The sequence below is a fragment of the Carettochelys insculpta genome, chromosome 4, assembly GCF_033958435.1.
Source record: "Carettochelys insculpta isolate YL-2023 chromosome 4, ASM3395843v1, whole genome shotgun sequence".
NCBI lineage: Eukaryota > Metazoa > Chordata > Testudines > Carettochelyidae > Carettochelys > Carettochelys insculpta.
The window spans coordinates 24477451-24498796 of NC_134140.1; the positions used below are offsets into that span (position 1 = coordinate 24477451).

Below are 21346 nucleotides of genomic sequence, written 5' to 3' on the forward strand. Positions count from 1 at the left end.
ATAAATTATTTTGTTAGTCTTTAAAGTGCTACTGGACTGCTTTTTTGTTTTGATAGTACATGGACTAGCACGGCTATTTCTCTGTTACTAGAGAAAGAAGTGTAATTCTCACATAAGGTTGTCTAGTGGTATGGGTGGAAATTCTGTACGAGTCTTTGTTGACCTGATTGGGTGGGTACTGTGAGCCAATTCATACTTTACTTGAAAACAGGGCATTTGTATCTCCTGTGAGTTTTCACATAATTATGAGAGGATAATAGAGGATATTGTTGGCCTTTTCACTTTCTGAGATTTTACACCATTAAAGATCCACTCGTTGGAGACTTTGAACAAGTGTTCTACAGAGCATAGCATATTTTTGCTGTATTTTTGTACTGTTTAATTTAAAAACACCAAACATGCATTTTTTTTATTGAGGAAAGGCTATATGGGGCTTGATTACATATTGAAATAGACAAAAGGACACAGAGAGAAATCCAAAGATAAGCTTTATACCCATCATCCTAATATATCTTTGCAACTGATAATCCAACTACCTCCTGCGCTCCTTAACCAACTCATGATCCCAAGACACATTCATCTCCCCAGCCCCAATCATGGTAGCCTGTATTTATGGACTACAAGAAAAAAGAATCTTTGTTTTTAAATGTTTCATTTCCTCTGTTTGTACCTTATTCAGACTAATTATCTGTGTCAAATAATTACTTGTTCTAGGCCTAATTTTCCCTTAGTTTGCATGAGTGTAATTCTCACTGAAGTTGTATGTAGTCCCAAATTACGTATCATGATCTTGAGTTCCTGCTCTGCACAAAAAAAATGAGAGGCAGAAAAGTATTTACTTATTCTGGAGGCTTTGTTAGGTCTGCTGCTCTTCTGCTTAAAGACGAGAGACCAGCAGCACTGTGAAGGAGTCAGGGTTGTCAGGCAATACTCAAAGGAAAAAGCATAATAGATACAGCTGATCTGCAGCTGACCATGGGGATTCCATCTGTCCCTTGTCTCACTTCAGCATGTCACTTTGGGGGACACCTCAAGCCTGGTGCTATTGCTAATGCTGCACAGGGCAGGAAGGGGATTTAAGCTGCGCAGGCCAGCTGGAACTTACAGTGGGTTTTCTTTGTGGGCTGTGCTGCTTTGAGAGGGGAACAGTTCATTTAATGGCTGTCACATCAACTCTTTCCTCTTCTACTGGGGGGGTGAGGGTATTGGGGTGGAGGGAGGAAAATACCAGCAATTATCTACCTTTTTCTTTTGAGTTCTCCACCATGCCTGCATGTTTGCTCCCTTCTGCATCACACAGCATAGGAGAAAATTTGATTCAATGAAGCCAACCAATTTGTAACATTCGGGCACTTGTAGAGGTTTGGTCTTTCTTGTTTGGCAATGATACTGTTCAGATGAAAATCATGGTTAGACTGTATCATGTTAAAGAAAAAGCAGACAGTTCTCATGCAAAATCTTCATTTACCAATAGGAGTCTGGAAGGACTTTAAAGACTAAGGGCATGTCTGTACTTCCGGGAAGATCAACCCGGTCAGGGTTAGTCTTCCAGAGATCAATTTTACAAAATCGATCTCTCTGGGGTTGGCAGCTGACCCCTGTACTCCACACAATCACGTGGAGTAAGGGAGGTTGATCGGAGAAATGCTCCCATTGATGTTCCTTGGTTAGGACAGTCAGGTAAGTTGATTTCCGATACGTCAGTTCTAACTACATGATTGCCATAGCTAGAATTGTGTATGTGAAATTGACTTATTTCTGTAGTATAGACCTAACCTAACAAATTTAATAGGGTAGAAAGCTTGTACCCTAACACTCTAATAAATTTGTTAGTCTTTGCCACCGGACTCATTGTTTTTGATGAAGCAGACTAACATAGCTACCTCTCTGAAACCTGCCACTTGAGCAATTATGTGTTCTGATGATCAGCGGCACTTTTTATGTTGAAATGCATTGGTCTGTGTATGCATGTGTACCCTTCCATAGTAATAAAAGGGATTTTGTAATGGATGATTATTGCCCAAAGTGCCTTCCTGGTTGAATAAATCTCACTGCTGGAGTGTTCCAATTCTATTTTTAACCTCTTTTTCTATTTCTTGGACTTGAAACAAAATCACTGATAATCCGTGAGCAGGTACATCTGTGTGTAGGAGGAAAGGGATTTAAAAATAATAAAAAGAAAGATGTGTAAGCCATCACTGGAGCAGTGGTAAATTCTTCTCTAACTCTGCCAGCACCAAATTACAGTCCCACCAATCAAAGGGGTTACCTTTGTACAAGTGCCTTTGTACTTTTCTAGTTACTAGTCATTTTTCTGTATTGCTAAGCCTAAGAAATGAACATTTGGCAATAGTTTTTTTCACTCAGTAATTCCTACATCAAGCCTAATGCCTTTTTATTGTGGTAGGAGCAGTGCTTTGGAAAGGTCTATGCCTCTGTAATTGTTTGGGACATTGGCAAGATGACGTCTGTTTCAGTTGTGATTTGTCAGTGAAGATTTCTTCCATGTGGACTTTGTGACATGTGGGCTATCTGGACAGCTCATATTTCTTTGTGTTCAGTTTTGCTTCAGTGTTCAGAAGATTTAGCGAGAACCACAATGTCACCTGGGGTAGCAAAGAAGCTGTCAGGAACATGCCTTACAGCACCTTTTTTCCCCCCGTGAGCTGTTTGAAGATCACAGATGCAAACTATGATTTTTTAAGTCAGCCTTGCACACTTCCTATAATAACACAAGTACAAATATTAAATCTGCTCACACACTCTGACCATGACAGTTATGAATCACTTACAATATTTCACTGTCTTTCAAAAAAGAGTCACATGCAGCTATCTTAGCAGCTTTCAATTACTAAGGCCTTGGTTCTTCCTGCTACTTCTGACTCCACTTCTCACCAGCGTCTACTTTTAAGAACCACTGTGAAAAACCAGCTATATCATCTAGTGAATTATTTTTTCACAGCAAATAAGTCCTTTAACTTTTAAGTACTCTGCTTATGTCTTTTGTAGTCCAGACAGAGGGCAGGGACTCCCCTACTGACTTCAGCTGCTGCAGTGTTAGGCCAAAGCAGAATGCTTTTGAAACTCCCACTTCCAGTGTTTTTAATTTCACTAAAATTATGGGTGAGTCCAAGGGACTGGGTGAAGGTTCAACTCCAGATTCATTTTGCTGGTAAAGCCCCTCATCTCTGTAACTGACAAACAAAGCACCTCTTGGTTAGGCTGATGTCCTGTACTATCAATTTGTGTTGCACCAATGTAATACAACCTATTTCTTAAATGGATTAGAAGAAGAAAGCCTTCTTTTTCTTTTGTTTTTGTCCATTTTGTTGCTTCACCTTTGAAGTGAACTGAGCAGCAGTGGAGAAGCTCTGCATGCTTATCTTATCTGTATCTGTGTATAATTATACTGATTAAATATTTCACCATATCGGGGTCAGCAACCAAAATAGCAAGAAGTCATTTTTTTCCAATTCTGTAAAAAACTCAATAATTCAAGATACTCAATGCATGTGAACATTAGATTGGGTTGATGCCAAAATTCTTCTGTTTCAGATGTTGGCAAGAATATTCAAAATCATAAAAGAATGACCAACACTTTTTTGAGATTCCTGTAATTTGTAATTCCTGTAATTTGGAGGATTTACTAGCGCCTCACAAGTTGTGAGGCCTACAGCTGCCATGGGCCCTGGGTCAAGATGGGTGTGTGTGTGGGACTGTCTCTGTGCCTCTAGAAGGAGCAGGTGACCTGGCTGTTTTTTTTTTTTTTTTTGGGGGGTGGGGGGGAGAGGAAATGTTAGTGAACCTCCTCCTGTGTCCCTGCATTCATTCCCTGTCCTCAGGTGTCCTGGCATGCCCACTCATTCATCCCTTTTTCCCTCCCAATGTGTCCTTTGGGGAGTTTACAAGTGTTATCTAAGCCTACACAACAAAATAAAGCCTTGATCTTGGGTTGCAGGTTTTACTAGTATTTTTTGCTTTTGTCTTGCTTTTTATCTAGTCATGTCCCCAAATTACTTTCAGAGCCTTTAAAGTTTCATTTCATTCCAGTTGCAATATCTTTTCCAGATTTAGGTTTTCCTGCAAGTGAAGCCCTGAAGTACTTCAGATTAAGCACATGAGGAGCCCATGTCCATGCTTAATCTTAAAATCATGCTTAAGTGTTTTTTTGGCTGAACTGGGGCCTTACACAGGCAGTGACCCAGCAGTCAAAGGCAGCTGTGACTGTGAAGGCAACTTGGTAAACTTACTAGAAAAGTTTTATTGATCCTATATCCGGGTATGGTAAGTGACTTATGTTCTAATATGCTGGTTTTGATGCATTTAATCCAAGCCCTGCAATTTTTGGAAGATATTGATTAATCTGCATTTAAGATTCTGGCTAAAGTCTATTTGCATAAAAGGAAAAAAGAAAGTAAAATACAAAAAAGCATGTGATTGCATGGTTGCAATCACCAATGATAATTTTTCAAGTAGCATGTACGCTGTCTCATATTCGTACATTTTAATGATAAAAGTTATGGCTTATCTTCTCACAGCCTACCTTAGTCTTCTTTTTCTGGGAGGATACCAGTCTGTTTTGAATGGAACCGATAACTGGATCCCACATGCTCCTAAGCCAGCTCAGTCTCTGTTCATAGGCCCAATTATCTAGGACATGCTCCCAGCTAGCAGCCACATATTTGTACTACTTCTCTGGGGCCAGGGACTCTGCGGTCTGGCGGCCTTAAACACCAGAACCAATGTTTCAGCCCTCTAATGCTCCCAGGTCTAGATACATGTTCCCACAAAGTCTCACTGTGCTTTGGGCACTCAAATCTTCATTAGCTCTTTCAGGGAGAAGAGGGTGGACAAGCAAGCGATTCCTTGTTGCAAAGGAACTCTTAACCACTGCCACTTTTACTCTGGAAAGTTCTAGAGTGTTAGATATCTTTGAACAGCAGCAAAATTCTGAATGTATTCCCATCAGTGCTGATCCTACCCCTCCTGTAAGCCGAACAACTCTCTTCCTGCCTTTTCTTTCTTTAACCTGTTCTGTTTGCATATGTTGGTGATCTGGGCCTTGCTCAGAGACGCACGTATCTTTAAAACAATCTCTTTTCCCTTTTGTACACGGGCTTCAGATGAAGATATTCAATGAGCTTCTGCATGGAGAGTCATTCATAGCTCATGGTCCTACTGGTAGGAAATCCATTGTTCCAGTTGGGAGTGTTATATTTTGGAAAGAAGTCTTTCATTTTGGGTTGGAATCCCAAGAAGGGGAGAAGTTTATTTTGATCTTTTAAATATTTTTATCGTCAGAAGTGGAAGAGAATGTCTCTTGTATCTGGTTCTGTGAGTTACTCACTGAGAGCGAAAGAGATTTCTTGCCGTCTTCCCCCATCTAAGAGTAACCTAATATAACAATTTTTTTTAAATCTGTAATAATAATAATGATTAAGATGATAACTGCAAAGTGTCTACCTTGCCAAGATGTAGAGAGATGCTTGGGATTGGGTACAATAATTTAAAATAAAATACAATGAAAAACCCATAATATGAAATGAGTTAAAAAACCTCACACATAATAGTGTGAAAACCTGGAGTGGAGGGATCCTGTACAGGCTGATGGTCCTTTTAGCTATTTGTGGCATTCATTTAATCAAGGGAAGTTAGGTAATTTATGAAACAAATGTAGGTCACCTTCAGAGTATGAAATTCTCAGTAAGTGTCTCTGAAGATTACTAGATTAAAAACCAAAGCCAGAACCATTCCAAATGTCTTGTGGAGCGTTCACTGTTCCTTATTTATTGGATTGCCTTTTTTGTATTTGGGAAATGGAGCAGTGAGCTTAGTGATCCCTCATAAATTCTCTGTGGTTTGATTTTCAGTTATTGTGAAAAGGATTCTATGAGCATCATGCTCATCTAACTTAACAATTAATCAGAATTCCCAACTTGTTTTACCTCCTCCTCTCTCTGACTGATTTCCCGGCCCCGTATAGTAATGGGAGGTGTTGCAGACCTTTAAACATTTTATTTCCCCTCAAAACAAAAAGCAGTCAAATAGCACTTTAAAGACTAGCAAAATAGTTTATTAGGTGAGCTTTTGTGGGACAGACCCACTTCTTCAGACCATATCCAGACCAGAACAGACTCAATATTTAAGACAGAGAGAACCAAAAACAGTAAGCAAGGAGGACAAATCAGAAAAAGATAATCAAGGTGAGCAAATCAGAGAGTGGAGGGGTGGGGGGGAAGATCAAGAATTAGATTGAGTTAAGTATGCAGATGAGCCCCTATAGTGAGTCAGAAAGTTCACATCCCGATTTAAACCATGTGTTAATGTTCCGAATTTGAATATAAATGTCAATTCGTCTGCTTCTCTTTCTACAAAGGAGCGATAATTTCTTTTCAGTAACACACATACCTTGAGGTCATTGACAGAATGGCCCATTCCATTAAAATGTTGACTAACTGGTTTGTGGATCTGGAGTGTTTTGATGTCTGTTTTGTGCCCGTTGACCCTTTGTCTAAGGGAGTTAGAAGTCTTTGTTTCCCCTATAACCTTAACATCCCTTTCTCCTAAAGTGAAAGTAAAAGCCACTGGGGACATTATTTTCTTTGCTTCCTCTCTGTGGAAGCTAAGGGTGAAGGTGGATGGTTCTTTTCTCCACCTTGTACATGGATAAGAATAAAGAAAATGTTTGCTAGTGGGAAGATTAAAAGGTGACCACCAAGGCGTTTCAGTTAGTGCAAAGTGACTATACTGGATTTAACCTGGGATCCAGTAGTACTAACTGCATTGGAGTCAGACTCATCTCAGAGCTGCTATTGTCAGTGGAGGATCAGTGACCTAAATCAATTTTGCTGTCTGTCAGCTTATTGGTATTTGGTGTAGTTTGGGTGACTGAATATCATACATTGCTTAATATCTAAGATTTATTGAGCCTCTGTTTAAGGGACATAAACTATCTGTCAGCTCTCTTGCCACTATGTTTTAATTGAAATAACTGCACTAGAGTAAAAGAATTTTTTTAAGATTGCAATGAATATGAACCTTTAAAAACATTAAAATGTGGGTAGAATGCCCATTGATCTAGACAAAATCTTCAGCTGGGTAGTTTACAAATATCCATTTGCAAACCTTCATCTGCCTAAGGGACTTTGCATCTTGGAGGTAAGTTGTACTCGTGTATTTTCACTTTTTTCAAATGGCGAAGTCAGCTTGTAGGAACAACATGAATGATCAGAATAAAGTTAAATCTTCCCTTAGGTATTTTTACTTTATGCATTGATCTTTCTTTGTTGGGTAGGAAGATATTTGCCAAATGTTGTCTCCCCTCCCCCAAATATGCATTTTTCTTGTTTATGTCCGATCCTGTTTTTATCCTGTTTCATCCTGCCCTGTTTTTCATTCTGCATTACTCATCTGTTCCATTCTTAGAATAATGGGTTTAACGAACTGAGTAAAGTGCTTGCTCTTTCTTTTTAAGTCAGTTATGTAATGATTGTAAATGGATTCCTGTGAAAATCTGTACAAAAGAGGGTTGATTATACACTTATAAACTAAGCCTGTAAAGCTTTATTTCACCAATATGCTGTATAATAGAGAGAGAATGCTCTGTGGAGGCATTAATTAGTTATTATTTATGGTACTGCACCAAGAGGCCTGCTTCAAGTGGAATAGTCAGGGAGATTGTTTTCCAAGGTAGGAATCTTAGCTTCTCATTTCGCAAGTGGTAAATATATTTGCTTGAAACTAATTGTACCTCCTAAAACACTCTCTAATTCCATTAGTTCATCTAAACACAGTGTTGAAATTCTCAATATTAATAGATTTTATCAGATATCTATATTCTGAAATTCCAGTTTTCAAACATGGTACATTTAACACAATCTCCACATTTGAAACTTGATCCTGAAATATTTTCTCGTATAACTGAAAATCTAAGTAATGATGCCTAGACCTCTATAAATCCACAGATATCTGCTTCATATCAGTGGATATGTGCATCCACCCACCCACCCAGATGCACTTCTTGAGAGCAAGGCACTGAGAGACTGCTGCTGGTCAGGTGTAGATGCAGATACACGTAAAAGGCAGGAAGTAGATTGTGGGTCAGATGTGCATTGTATCCAGAGGATTTGGATTGGATGCAAATCCACTTTTTATAACTACATAGGGCTGTAATGTTGACTTTTCTTTGTAGCCACTTGTACCTCATAAAATGATAGTGTGAATGTCTTAAATATTGGGTCTGAATTACAATAAAAGTTTCAAGGTATTCTGAAACACTTTTAAGTGCCTTTCCTATGTAGATAATGTTACTACTGACTAGATTTTTCTCTTCCTATTTAAAGCCATATTTTCTGATTCTATTTGCATTTGTGCCAGTCAGGACTGCTGGCAACAGTATAAACACATAGGAATGTAAGGTCTCTGGCCCCAAACTGCTTTACTTTTTATTTTCTTTGAGTCCTACAGAATTAATACAGCTTCTCTGGCAGGGGAAGTGAGCAGCATTCTATTCTGGCTCACACTTAACTTGGTTAACATGAGATATTTTAATTAAGTTGTGAAGATATATGAACTGCAAAGAACACGTTTTCAGATTCTGGGTCAAGTTTTTAGGACTGGCCATATAATTAAACCATTTTTACTTGTTCCTTTCATATGGAATTAGTATTGCCCTCCCTCCAGGATTGGCCTGGTGACTCCCAGAATCTCCTGGTGGTGATTGAAAACAATTCTGGAGATTTTACTAGAATGTTTTAAGGAAATGACGTTATGTCATGTTGTGGGAAAAAATTCTCCCAGAATAGCTTCAGTCAAAGTTGTGAACCGTATATGGAAATGCAGTGTGATGAGCAACTCTCTTCCTCTCTTTCTCCCGTTAATTTTTTAGAGTGAAATTTAAAGTCATTGTAACTCTGTTTTTCTGAATATGACTTCTGGTTGCAACAGAAGCCATTTAGCATTAAGGGCCTTAAAAGTAATTAAAATTACAATCAGCAATCAGAGAGGAAGCTTCCCTCTTGATGATCTAGCAATACAGAGAAGGACTCAGAGGAGAGATTAATATGTAAATAGAAGAGTAGCAAACCTACATGAAATTAAGATAACTGATAATTATGAAGACTGAACATAGCTCCCTGTAATGTCTAAAAGTCTCTGCTTTCTTTTACTATTGAACGGGAACTACAGTCTCAGAGGCCTTTTCAAAATGATTGGACTGGCACTCTTGAGAGACATACCTTACATGTGTTTTTTTTTTCCCTGAGAGATAGTAAAATTACATTTCCAAAAACTTACTTAAATTTCATTCTTTATGTACTCACCAGAATAAATTATTCAGTTTATGAAGACCAGATGTTCCTTGTGATTTATGTGGATAGCGGAGAGCAAAAAGAGGCATCTGACGGAAGATGACACACAAATGGGGACTAGATAGCCCAGCTGCTTATTTCCTTCATCAGACAACCCATGGAAGCCCAACTGCACTCAGAATAGAAGAACAGTCACTCTCCATGGGTTGCTCACCTTGTGATTGAAAACTTAATGTTGCAGTTAGTGCTAAAAATAACATGAATTAATCCACCACCCCTGCCAGACATGCTAGCATGGTGTCCTCCAGAGTTAACCTGCTGTGCAGGGGAAAAGGGCATCCTGTAGTTAATATGGATGTTTCCTGGATTGGGTGGGTGGCCTCTGATGTTCTCTTGAAGGTATCCATGGTGTTTGCATGCTTCTTCCTCCCCATACTCAATGACTCTCTGCAGTAATCCCCCAAGATACCCAAGGGTTGTGTTCCATGCAACCCTCACGTACCCCGAGTTGGGGTCTGGGAAGGGGATGGGGAGGTTAAGCCTGGGGTGGGTTAGGGCTGCAGGAGGGGATGGGGGGGTGGAGTTAAGCTGGGTTCTGCGGGGGTTGGGACCAGGCCGCGTGGCAGTGGCCAGAGCCCAGGGCTGCAGCAGTAGTTGGAGTCGGGGGCATGTGGCAGTAGTTGGAGCTGGGAGCTGTGGTGGAGGCTGGAGCCGGGGCATGCAGTGGTAGTTGGAGCCAGGGCATGCGGCGAAGGCTGGAGCCAGGGCACGTGGTGGAAGCTGGAGTCCCTCCACCCCGCTCTCACCCCCAGCAGCACTCAGGGGAAAGCCAGCTCTGTTTCCCTTTGACTGGGAGATCTCCTCCCCACCCTGCACCTGGGCATATCTGGAGAGTTTACTATGTAAAGTATGAATTGGTGGTGAGCCATGTAAGAGTGGGTCACGTACTCTGGGACCTTACTGTATTTCCCTTTTCCTTCAAAAGAAAGATTTTAGAAAGCACCCCATGATAATTTTCCTTTACCATGATTTTTTCCAAAAGAAAGGAGGTAATCATCTGGAGTTAAGATATAACTTAATAAATCTGCATATTTAATAATTCTTAGCAGACACGAGTATATTTTCTTTTATTTACTTATGCACATTCTGCTCTGAGTAAGCTAAAACTTGAAATTAATTTTCAAGGTCATGAATAGCTGGAAAAGCCAGCCTGTTTTATTTTTATCCTAAGGCTAGCTTAAAGACTATGAGACTGTCTCATGTATGTATGTATTCACTTCAAAATGCAGTTCTTATCAGCTATATGTGTGGGTGTGATGGCATTGCTACTGTATTTTCTAAGGTGTCTAGTTTTCATGTAACTTATGTTAAACAACCTTTTTGTCCCCTGCCTTTGGAGATGGTGGTACATATTATGTTAGAATAATTTGTAGCTCTCTCTTTTGTCTGGGTTCTTAAAACTGTTAATCACTGTAGCATATTTCCTCACATTAGTTGTTGCTTTTGATTTCTAAGAATTTTACTTTTATATTGCACCTTTCACTCCTAAGGGCCACAAGTATCTTTACAAAGATTTTTAAAAACATTTGGTGAACCTTTCATGCCAGAGTTTTGCACAATTAAGGTTTGTGGCATCAGACTTTATAAACAGGAACTATTTCAAGACAATGAGGAACAGAACCACTTATGGGATAAAATACAAAAACTGTTCAACAGCATATAGCAATGGGAGTTTAAACTGCAGATAGAATCTTAAGCAAGTGAAATGTATTATCCACATTTAGAATTTTACCAGAACAGCATCTCTATTGTCCCACTCTTTCGAGAAATTCCACAGGAGTTTGACAAGTATCAGAGGAGTAGCCTAGTTAGTCCATATCTTCAAAAACAACAAGAAGTCCTGTAGCACCTTATAGACTAACAGATACCAATCTGACGAAGTGGGTCTTTGCCCATGAAACGTGCTCCAAAACGTCTGTTAGTCTATAAGGTGCCACCAGACTTCTTGTTGTTAGTGGGAGTTTGAATTTGCATTGGAGAGGTCTCATCCTATTACTGAGCAATTATGCTTAGTTTTTAAGATTTAACATTATAGCCCACAGTAGTATGACTTCAGGAGGACTAATTGTGCTGTTGCTCTGTAGTGTAGGACAGTGCCCAGCAAACTTTATCACCTTGTGATGCACTCGTGACACACTTCAGCACTCATCTCACAGCCCACCCGTGTACATAACCCAATCTCCTCCTCCTCCACCAGAGCCAGACACCCCCAGTCCCCAGCTCTAACCCAAACTGTCACCCCTCCTCCAGAGACAGGCAGCCCCAACCCTCCACTCTAACCCAATCCCCTCTCCTCCCCTGAAAGCCAGGCACCCCAGCCCCTCCCACTCTGACTCGATATTGGTAACTCACCAGAGCTGCTGCTACCATCATCCCAGAGCTGTCACCTGCTGCCACCACACACATCTGCCACAAAGCAGTGAGGCACGTGGGCAGAGCAGTGGTCAACACACTTGGTGAATGGCTCTCAGGCGCACTAAGTGCTGCTTTGTAGCATACCACTGGTTGCACAGCACTGGTATAGGAGGCTGGGAGAACTGAGATTTGGGAGGCCTGATTTTAAGACATAAGGTTTAGTATGGGTTGATATTTTAAAACCAGTCCCCTTTTTAATATAGAGAAAGATTGTCACAGTCTTTACACAATAATAACTTGTCCTTTTCGGCGGAACTTATTTGTTGTAGCCAGCTTTGGATTGTGTATATGCTTTCACTCTATGGGAAATATCCTAGATTATGATCTGGTGGCAAAATTCATGTTGCCAGGGTCCTGATAGGGAACGAACAGAACACGTAATCATAAAGTGATCCACTGTCTTTCATTCATTCCTAGCTTCTGGCAGAGGCTAGGGGCACCATCCCCACCCATCTTGGCTAATAGCTATTGAGGGACCTATCCTCCATGAATTTATCTGTTCTTTTTGAATGATGTTATAGTCTTCACCTTCACAACATCCTCTAGCAAAGAGTTCCAGAAGTTGATGGATCATTGTATGAGGAAAAACTTCCTTTGCTTATTTTAAACCTACTGCCTATTATTTTCTTTTGGGCCATTCTGTACCCCTAGCAACTTTTATTGCCCTTTTCAGATCATTTTCTAATTCAATATAAATTGGAGAGTGTCCAAAGAAGAGTAGGAATGATTAAAAGTCTAGAGAACATGAGCTATGAGGGAAGACTGAAAGAACTAGGCTTGCTTAGTTTAGAAAAGACAAGACTGAGAGGGGACATGATATTGATTTTCTAGTATTAAAGAGTGTTAAAGAAGGAGAGAGAAAAATTTTTTTCCTTGGCCTCTGAAGATGGCACAAGAAGCCATGGGCTTACATTGCAGAAAGGGAACTTTAGGTTGGCGCTAGGAGAAACTTCCCAATTGTCAGGATGGTTAAATGTTAGAATAAATTGCATAAGGACTTTGTGGAGTCTCCATCACTGGAGATATTTAAGAGCAGGTCAGATAGACATCTATCAGGGACAAACTCGAGACTCTAGATGGTTTTTGCTTCTGCCGTGAGGGCAGCGAGCTGGATTTGATGACCTCTAGAGGTCCCTTCCAGTTCTAGGCTACATCTACAGTACATTCTGTTTTCGGAACCAGAATGTAAATGAGTGAGATCAAAAATGCAAATTAAGCATTATTTACATATCTTACACCTCATTTGCATATTCTCGTGCAATTGCACTTCTGGAAGATGCTTTTCTGGAAACATAAACAGCTGTGTCAATGGGGTTCCTTTGAAAACAAACCATGTTTTCAAAAGAACCCTGGTTTATTGCAGGACGGGGTTTGTTGCTGAAGGAACCCCCTGTACATGGCTGTTTTTGGCTTCTGGAAAAGCCTCTTCTGGAAGTGTAATCATGCAAGAATATTCAAATGAGGCACAACATATGAAAATGTGCACTTCCTTTGCAAATGAGTGAGATCGAAAATGCATTCTGCTTCCGAAAGCGGAATGCAATAGACGTAGCCCGAAGGTTCTATGGTTCTAAGATTACAAAGCAAATGTGCAATAATGAGATTTATGAAAATTGTTTTTGATCTAGTAAAACACTGGATTCATTGCCACACTGAAAGTAATAATTTATTTAAATATCTATATTTTATATATGTTTAATGGACTATACTGTGATATTAACAAATCATTTGTGTAAGTGTCACACTAACCACTGCTGATTGGAAAAGCTGTCTTCCTCCCTGGAAACAAAGGGAAATAAGGGGAGATTTTTTTTTTTAACTTGGCTTTCTGATATTATGAGTGCTTCATGAGGCTAAACACATTTGAACCACCTCAGTAATTAAACACAGTGCAGCTATGGAATGTGCAGGGAGTGAAGAGAACAAAAAAGTATTGCTTTTATATCAGAATAATCTGTGCATTAATGCTCTCCTCAAAGCATTTGGGGAACATAAGCTAAGGTACTTTCTATCTTAAAATAGGGGCACAGAGAGAGAGGGAGAGAGAGAAATTCAAAACAGACACCAGAGTATGGGAATGTCCAGAGTGAAGACTGTCTTTGTATATTCTGAACATCTGTGAATTTTTGGATCTTTGTGAGTGCTTGTCCACTTTGTGGTTGAGAGATTATTTTTCACATAATTTAATTTCCCTTGTACTGCAAATGCTTTTTGGTTGCTTCCTAGTTAAAGTTTTCTATTGGCATTAGGCAGATGTAGCAAGAGCAGCAGAAATTCACAAAGCAAAGACCAAACTCATTGCTGGGATAAACAAATGGAACTCCACCATGGACATGAAATTGGCCGTATTCACTAATAGGAAGTGGGGCTCTTTGAAGTAGGAAGTAACTCATTAGCTGTTAAGCAGGCATTGAGACTATGCTTTTTTTTTCCCCTCTTCTCTCTCTCTCTGCACTTGTAATGTGAAAGGTGCTGGACTGACAGCCCTGGAAATTGAAGTCCTCTATTTCTCCACAGGACAGGTATAGCATGGGCAGCAGCAATGCAGGCTTCCCCACACTATCCTTCCAATGTGTCTGAACCCTGTTCTGAAGAGATCTCTTCTGGAGGTGAGTGGGTAGCTTGGTCTCTATGTCCCTTTGGTCATTGGCCCTTTTTGATGGCTGCCAACAAGGCTGCCATGAGGTTTGTACTAGGTGGACACTAGTCCACGACAAAATGGACTGAGACTACTAATTGTCTAAAATCTTCAGTGGGTAATAAATTTCTATTGCCATTGTGTGAGCTGGGTTCATGCTGATCTTTAGAACTTTAGTAGACTGTCATCACATTTTCTCTATGGTTAGATGACAGACCCAAATTTTGTCCTACCTTTTTTGTTCTATACATACATGTGGATACAAGGGCGGCAGGTATCATGGGCAGAGGAAGGCAGTGCCTTCCCAAACTGCTGCTTCTGGTGCCACACATGCTGCACTGGAGGCCCGTAAACTCCTTCCTCCAGCCTGCTCTTATGGGTGGCAGAGGCTGGGGACTGGGCAACTGTACCACCTGCTGGCTCTGCAGAGCTCCCGTGTCTGCTACAATCACACTGCCCAAACAGGAGCTCCAGGGTCCTGCTCTTGTGGGCTGGGGGCCAGTGGATCCATTTGTTTGGTGGGCGGGCACAGTGGGGATGGGGCTTTGGGCAGAAGGGGTATGATTGGTGGGGTTACCCACTTCCCATGTGTGGGTGCTTTAATGTATTTTCTTCCCTAAATTTAGTGAGCAAAACCAGCTAGTGTAAGCTGTTTTAGAGAACTATGGAATAATAAATGGAGTGAAGCGCATAACAATTTGTTAAGGAGATAAAAAGATAAGTTTTCTTTTTTTAAAATTAAAATTAAATCTTGACTTTCTTTTTCATGTCTTTAAAGTAATTTAGTTTCCCTAATAAATGTTAATATTAATGTTCTTTCTTTGAATACTACAAAAATTATAATCTGCAGCATCCTAAATGACTATGAAATGAAAGAGTGCTACCAGATAAATATTTGATTTCTAGTAGGCATCTGATGTCTAAGACAAAAGTCACGAGCTAGAAGAGGGGTGAGTAAACTTTTTACGTTGGGCCCCATTTTTCATCCCTGCAGTTAGCAGGAGTCCCCCAGCCTGTCTAATATAATCTGAAAAGGTCTGAAGTTACAAAGGCAGAGGAGTAGGTTGGATGTTAGGAAAAACTTTCACCAGGAGGGTGGTGAAGCAGTGTAATGCTTTACCTAGAGAGGTGGTGGAATCTCTGTCCGTAAAGGGTTTGAAATCCTGGCTTGACAAAGTTCTGGCTGGGATGATTTGGTTAGGGTTGATTCTGCTTTGGGTGGGGGCTGGACTCGATGACCTCCTGAGGTCCCTTCCAGCCCTAGGATTCTGTGAGTCTAATCCAAACTGACAGAAATTTCAGCTGGGTTCGTATGGAAAAAACAAAAAACAAAACAAAACAAAACAACAAAAAAACAAAAAACACCCTTTCAGTGTGTAAGAAAATAAGTATGTAGAATGTAAACACTTCTAACTGGTATATCAATATGAATACAGATACACAAAATCAGTAACATATTTCAACATTTTTAATGAGATGATGAGCCTGACAACCAGCCGCTGATTGTGCTGCGTCCCCCATTCTGAAATTTCATGGCCCCTTGAGGGGGCCCACACCCCACTTTGCCCACCCCTGAGCTTGAGCGGTTGAAAGCAATTGGTGATGGCACTGACAAACCAGCAGTACAATGGCAATGGCAGCTCACTTGTGTTGCAGACGAGCAGCTGTAACATATTTATCCTTTTGGATTTATTAACTTAAAATAATATTTTAGACAAGCAGAGTGAATTCTGCTTACCCCAGAATACTGAATCTTTTAGGCTCTGTCTACACTAGCACACCCCTTTCAAAAGGAGGGTGCTAATGAGACACTTCGGGATATGCTAATGAGGTGCTGCAATGAATATGCAGCACCTCATTAGCATAATGGTGGCCATGGCACTTTGAAAGTGCCACTTTCTCTCGCAAGTGGCTTGTGTAAATGGGGTCTTTTTCGAAAGGACCCCCACACTTTGAAATCCCCTTATTCCTATCTGATTATAGGAATAAGGGGATTTCGAAGAGTGCAGGGTCCTTTCGAAAAGGACCCTGAGTAGACAAGCGGCGCGCGATCGAAAGCAGCACTTCTGAAGTGCTGTGGCTGCCATTATGCTAATGAGGCACTGCATATTCATTGCAGCACCTCATTAGCATATCCCAAAGGGTCTCATTAGCACCCCTCTTTCAAAAGAGGGGCGCTAGTGTAGACACATCCTTAGAAAAATGCATGCCCTTGGACATTTGGAAGCTGTGATATGGTCACTAAAGCCATTGAAAATAGATTTTTACAGCTGTCAATGCATTATCCAGGATACTGCACTGCAGACCGTGTTCCCTGTAAACTGAGCACTTGGGCAGTGGCCCAGGAGAGATTTGAGTGCTTCCCAGTTGATTAGCAGGCTGCCCAGAGCTGCCACTCTGTAGTTCTCTTGGTGGTGCAAATCTGCAGTGCCCCAGTGCACATATTTTTTCCCCACACACAGATGGAAAAAATTAGAGGAAACATTGGCTGCAGCAACCTGTTTTTTGTTAGTGTGGGGGACAGGACATAGCTTTGAGACTACTTGATTCTGGTTATGTAACTGTTTGTAGCCACATGTACAAGTACCTGGAAATAAAATTATTGGGGGTGATTTACTGCAGAACTTTTTTAAAAAAGACCTGTTTGAAATTGTGTATATGTAGTATACAACAATGACAACAAAATCAGTGATATCCCTAAGGTGCCCAATTTTGCCTTTCTTGTAAACCCAGAACAGTTACTGACTTTAGAGGAATTTGGGGGCAAAAGGGTTGGACGATTGGACCTCCTACTTTATCATAATCCACGTTTTTTTATTGACATTTAATTTTATAAAATAAAATATTATCATGTGTAGAAGACCTGGGTAGTATTTATTTGAAGGTGTTGAATATCTACATTATTTTGAAAGCAAATATCTGTTTGGTAGGGTACATGAGATGTTAGGAATTGAATTGTTAGAAGTATTCAGTTTACATAACTAATAAGTTACCTTAAATGAAGTTTTACCAGCAGTGCCAAAGCACTATGAAATTAATTTGCAGAGTTAATTAATTAACTCTGGTGAATGCATCACAGATCAGAAGTCTGTCATTGCTTTTGTTTGAGGGTATGCCTGAACTGCAGTGTTCAGATCCAGAGCTGAATTTCCAAATATGTAGAGGTTTGAATCCAGACATTAGCTTTAAAACTAACTCTAGTTTACACAAACCTTTACTGTACTGTACTGTACTGTATTTATACCCGTTTTCCTTTTTCTAACTGTGGTGTCCTTGAATTCTCCTTCAAACAGAGCAATATTCTGCCACTGTTGCTCACATTGAATAGTACCTTGTGGCACATTGATTTCAGTAAGAGTGTGTACAAATGAAGTTATTAGTTTATGCAAGTAAGTGTGCCAGAATGATGCTCGAGCCTTACTCATGTGACTAGTTCACATAATTGAATTAGGACTCATCCCCTGAGTGAGGGCTGCAGGATTAGGTTTATAATGTAGTTAGAAATGTGTAACGACCTTAGCATAACTTTAACAGCAGTTTTATATTAGTGTTTCAAATAGGATTCTTGATAATGTACAGAGGTTTGGTCTAACAGTAAGTTAAACTAGCCTCTGAAGTTTATACGTAGTCCCTAAGTTTCATGTCCATTTAACCTCAATACCATCTAGATAAATAAAAGTAAAAACCAGGAGACTTTTTCAGAAACATGGTGATCCAGGGATGACGATGATTAACCTTCATTCTACTACAAGTGTCTAAAGATATCCTAACACATGACTTGCTGACGTAGGGAATTCAAGGAGTTAACACTTGTAGATTCTAGAAAAAATGTTCACGTGGCATTTTCAGAAGCAAGAATTTTGTTACATGCACTTGAAAGTATTTCACATGTTGCCAAGAGTCTGCTAAATATAAATGATTGAAATGCAGTAGAGGGAAGATGTTTATAAGGAAAGCATATGTCCCCATAATATGTAGGGAAATGATTGTGCTTCCAATATCATTTGTATCGTTAGGCTAGTTACTCAGTGATCAGGGTATAAAAGGATAATTGTAATGATTTATCATTTAGTTGCCATTAGCTACCAGAATGTTTACACAACTAATGTGTGGTCATTGGAATTAATTTGTCATCCCTCTCTTTCCAAGTTTTGTGGATGATTAATTTTTTGCTCATTGATTTCTGTATCACAAGTTTAAATCTAGATCAGGTCATTAGTGACTGAAAATCATTTCAACCGGTGGCTGTTTGGTGGTCTATATGCAACTTGTTTGCGTGTTTTACTTATACAGTGCTTAATAAATTTGGCCCTGCTATTGCAATGGCCTTCATTTGGGAGCAAGTGCCTGGCATCACAAACTTCATTGCAGGATTTGATCCTAATTTTGTAAGCTCTTTAGGGCAGTGAGATGCTTCCTTTTTGGTTTGTACAGTACATAGCAAAAAGAGGCCCTGGTCCTGGATGTGATCTTCAGGCACCTCCATTGTATGAATAAGAACAACGTGTGTATGCATTTTACAGACAAGTAAAGAAAGACAGTGTGCTCACTTATGGACCTTAGAATGTGAAATTGATTGTCTAAGGCCAGTACCTGGAGGGCACACCATGCACAAAGCATGCCCAGCAAAGTCCTACAAATGAGCTGTTATTATTTCCCTATAGTTCATTCCTTTACGCACCCTGAAGGACTTATGGAGAAACGGCTATTGATGTTTCCCGTCTGTCTTATAGATGGAACTTTTCTTGCTCCATAACTTGTATGCAGCTTTGTTGTAGCCATGTCGATCCCAGGATATTAGATACTCAAAATACTCGATATTTTTTATTGGTCCAGCTTCTTTGGGTGGGAGATAACAAGCTTTTGAGTTTACACAGTACTCTTCATCAGGTTGGGGAAATCTGCTGAGAGTTTCCAAGCTAAATACAAGGTGGAATAAATTATTTAGAATCAATAGTTGAATGGTGCCTTGAAATATGTTCTAAGGTGATGTTGCCTTCTCTAGTCATAGGTCGTGTCTACGCTTGGCCAAAATTCTGAAGGGCCATGCTAATGAGAATACTAATGAGGCACTGAAATGAATATTCAGCGCCTCATTAGCATGCTGCTGGTTGTGCCACATTCTGATTGCACACGCCTCATCTACATGGGTCCCTTTCCAAAAGGAGCCCGCAAACGTCGAAATCCCCTAGGAAATGTTGAAATCCCCTTTTGAAAAGGACCCTGTGTAGAGGCGCTGCACACAATTGAAATGCAGCACTTTTGAAGTTCCATGGCCAGCAGCATGCTAATGAGGCACTGAGTATTCATTTCAGCGCCTCATTAGTATTCTCCAAGTTGGCTATTAGCGTGGCCCTTTCAAAATTATGGCCAAGTGCAGACGTAGCCGTAGAGGGGAAGGGAAGAAGGGGAAAAAAGCTGAGAGCAACTGTGTGTGGTTAAGTGGGTTATAGGTTGTTCTAATAACCTAGGCTGCTTCTGTATGTGCCACCTCCTGTCAGAGATGGCATGGTAATGAGGCAATTCGAAGCAGGCAAATGTGGCGTTAACATGCCTATTTGGTGCCTCATTGGCATAATGACGGCTGTGCGAATTTCCAAGTGCAGACTTTGAATTGCAGATTGATAGTATAGATGCAAACAGCTTTAAAATAAGCACCCCACTTCGATAGTCTCTTACTCCAGTCTAGTTCTGTAGGAGTAAGGGACTGTCGAATTGGGGCTCTTATTTTGAAACTGTCCACACCTACACTGTCAATCTGCAATTCGAAGTCTGCATTTGGAAATTCGTGTGGCTGCTGTTATGTTAATGAGATGCTGAATATGCACATTAGGGTCTCATTAGCCTGCTTTGAATTGCCTCATAACCATGCCACCTCCAACAGGAGGTGACAGGTGTAGAAGCAGCCCTAGCATCTTTATTTATTAACTGATTTTAAACATCCTAGCAAAGTCATGAATTCAACTTTCCAGGCTTGTCTTTGAAGGTTTTGTGCAGTTTTCCTTTTGAGAATGATATTGAGAGGTCAGATCTGGAGTGACCATTTTGTGAAAAGTATTCACACATGGGTGACGTGGTGTTTTTGTCTTTTATCATTTGTCTGTGCCAGTTCTTTCAAGAGCATAGTGATTGTTTTTCAGGTTTTACGCACGTAATGGTTAGTGGGGCATACAGGGCACTGGATGAGGCACATCATTGTGGAGAGTCATGTGCAGCCCAGACTTTCTTCTGTCTCCTGACTGTGGATAACAGGTTGCTTGGGGTGTTTATGGTATTTACTGCAACTTAGGGTATGTCATCAAGTCCTTCGCCAAACAACTCCAAGAGACACTGTACAGACTAATCGCCCCATGAACTTACACCAGGGCCTTCTACATGTGTGTCCCAAGATACACAAACAAGGGAACCCAGCACGACTCATCACATTCCACCCTTGCTGAAGGACTGTTAGGACTCTAAAAAACCACTCTCAAACCACTCACCTTACAAGGTCCACCTTTCTCTAGGACGTAATCAGTTTCCTCCAGAAATACAGCAGCATTAACAGCCTGTCTCAGGACACTATCCTTGCCACCATGGCTTTCCCCTCCCTTTACACCGGCACCCCTCACAGTGACAGCATTGTGCCTGCCTCATAAATCAGAAAGACACGACATTCAGATATCCACCCTATACATATCACCAAAATCATCCATTTTATCCTCAGCTGTAATCATTTGAGATTCAGCAACAAACACTTTGTCCTAACTCTGGGAAAAGAGACAGGTACTAGAATGGCTCACCAATATGCCAGCATTTTCATGGGCCAGCTTGAGAAGGAATTTCGGGAGAAATGCATCATGAAACCAATGATGTACGTCATTCAATAATGTTTCCATGTGCTGGACAGCCCTTCAGAGAGTTCTATCATGACATAAACCACTAC

General features: G+C 40.5%; 1 protein-coding gene across 6 annotated transcripts in view; it reads left to right on the forward strand.

The window, feature by feature from the left end:
* The window catches only part of PPP2R2C (protein phosphatase 2 regulatory subunit Bgamma), a 214807-nt gene that overhangs the window by 21602 nt on the left and 171859 nt on the right, over window positions 1-21346 (forward strand). For 2 of the 6 annotated variants that reach the window (XM_074992460.1, XM_074992461.1), the window contains exon 2: window positions 14301-14392. The exons of the other annotated variants lie outside the window; for them this stretch is intronic. In XM_074992460.1, the coding sequence (XP_074848561.1) occupies window positions 14326-14392 (67 nt within the window). In that variant the 5' untranslated portion in view covers window positions 14301-14325. The remainder of the gene's footprint in view (window positions 1-14300; window positions 14393-21346) is intronic. 6 annotated transcript variants of the gene reach the window in all.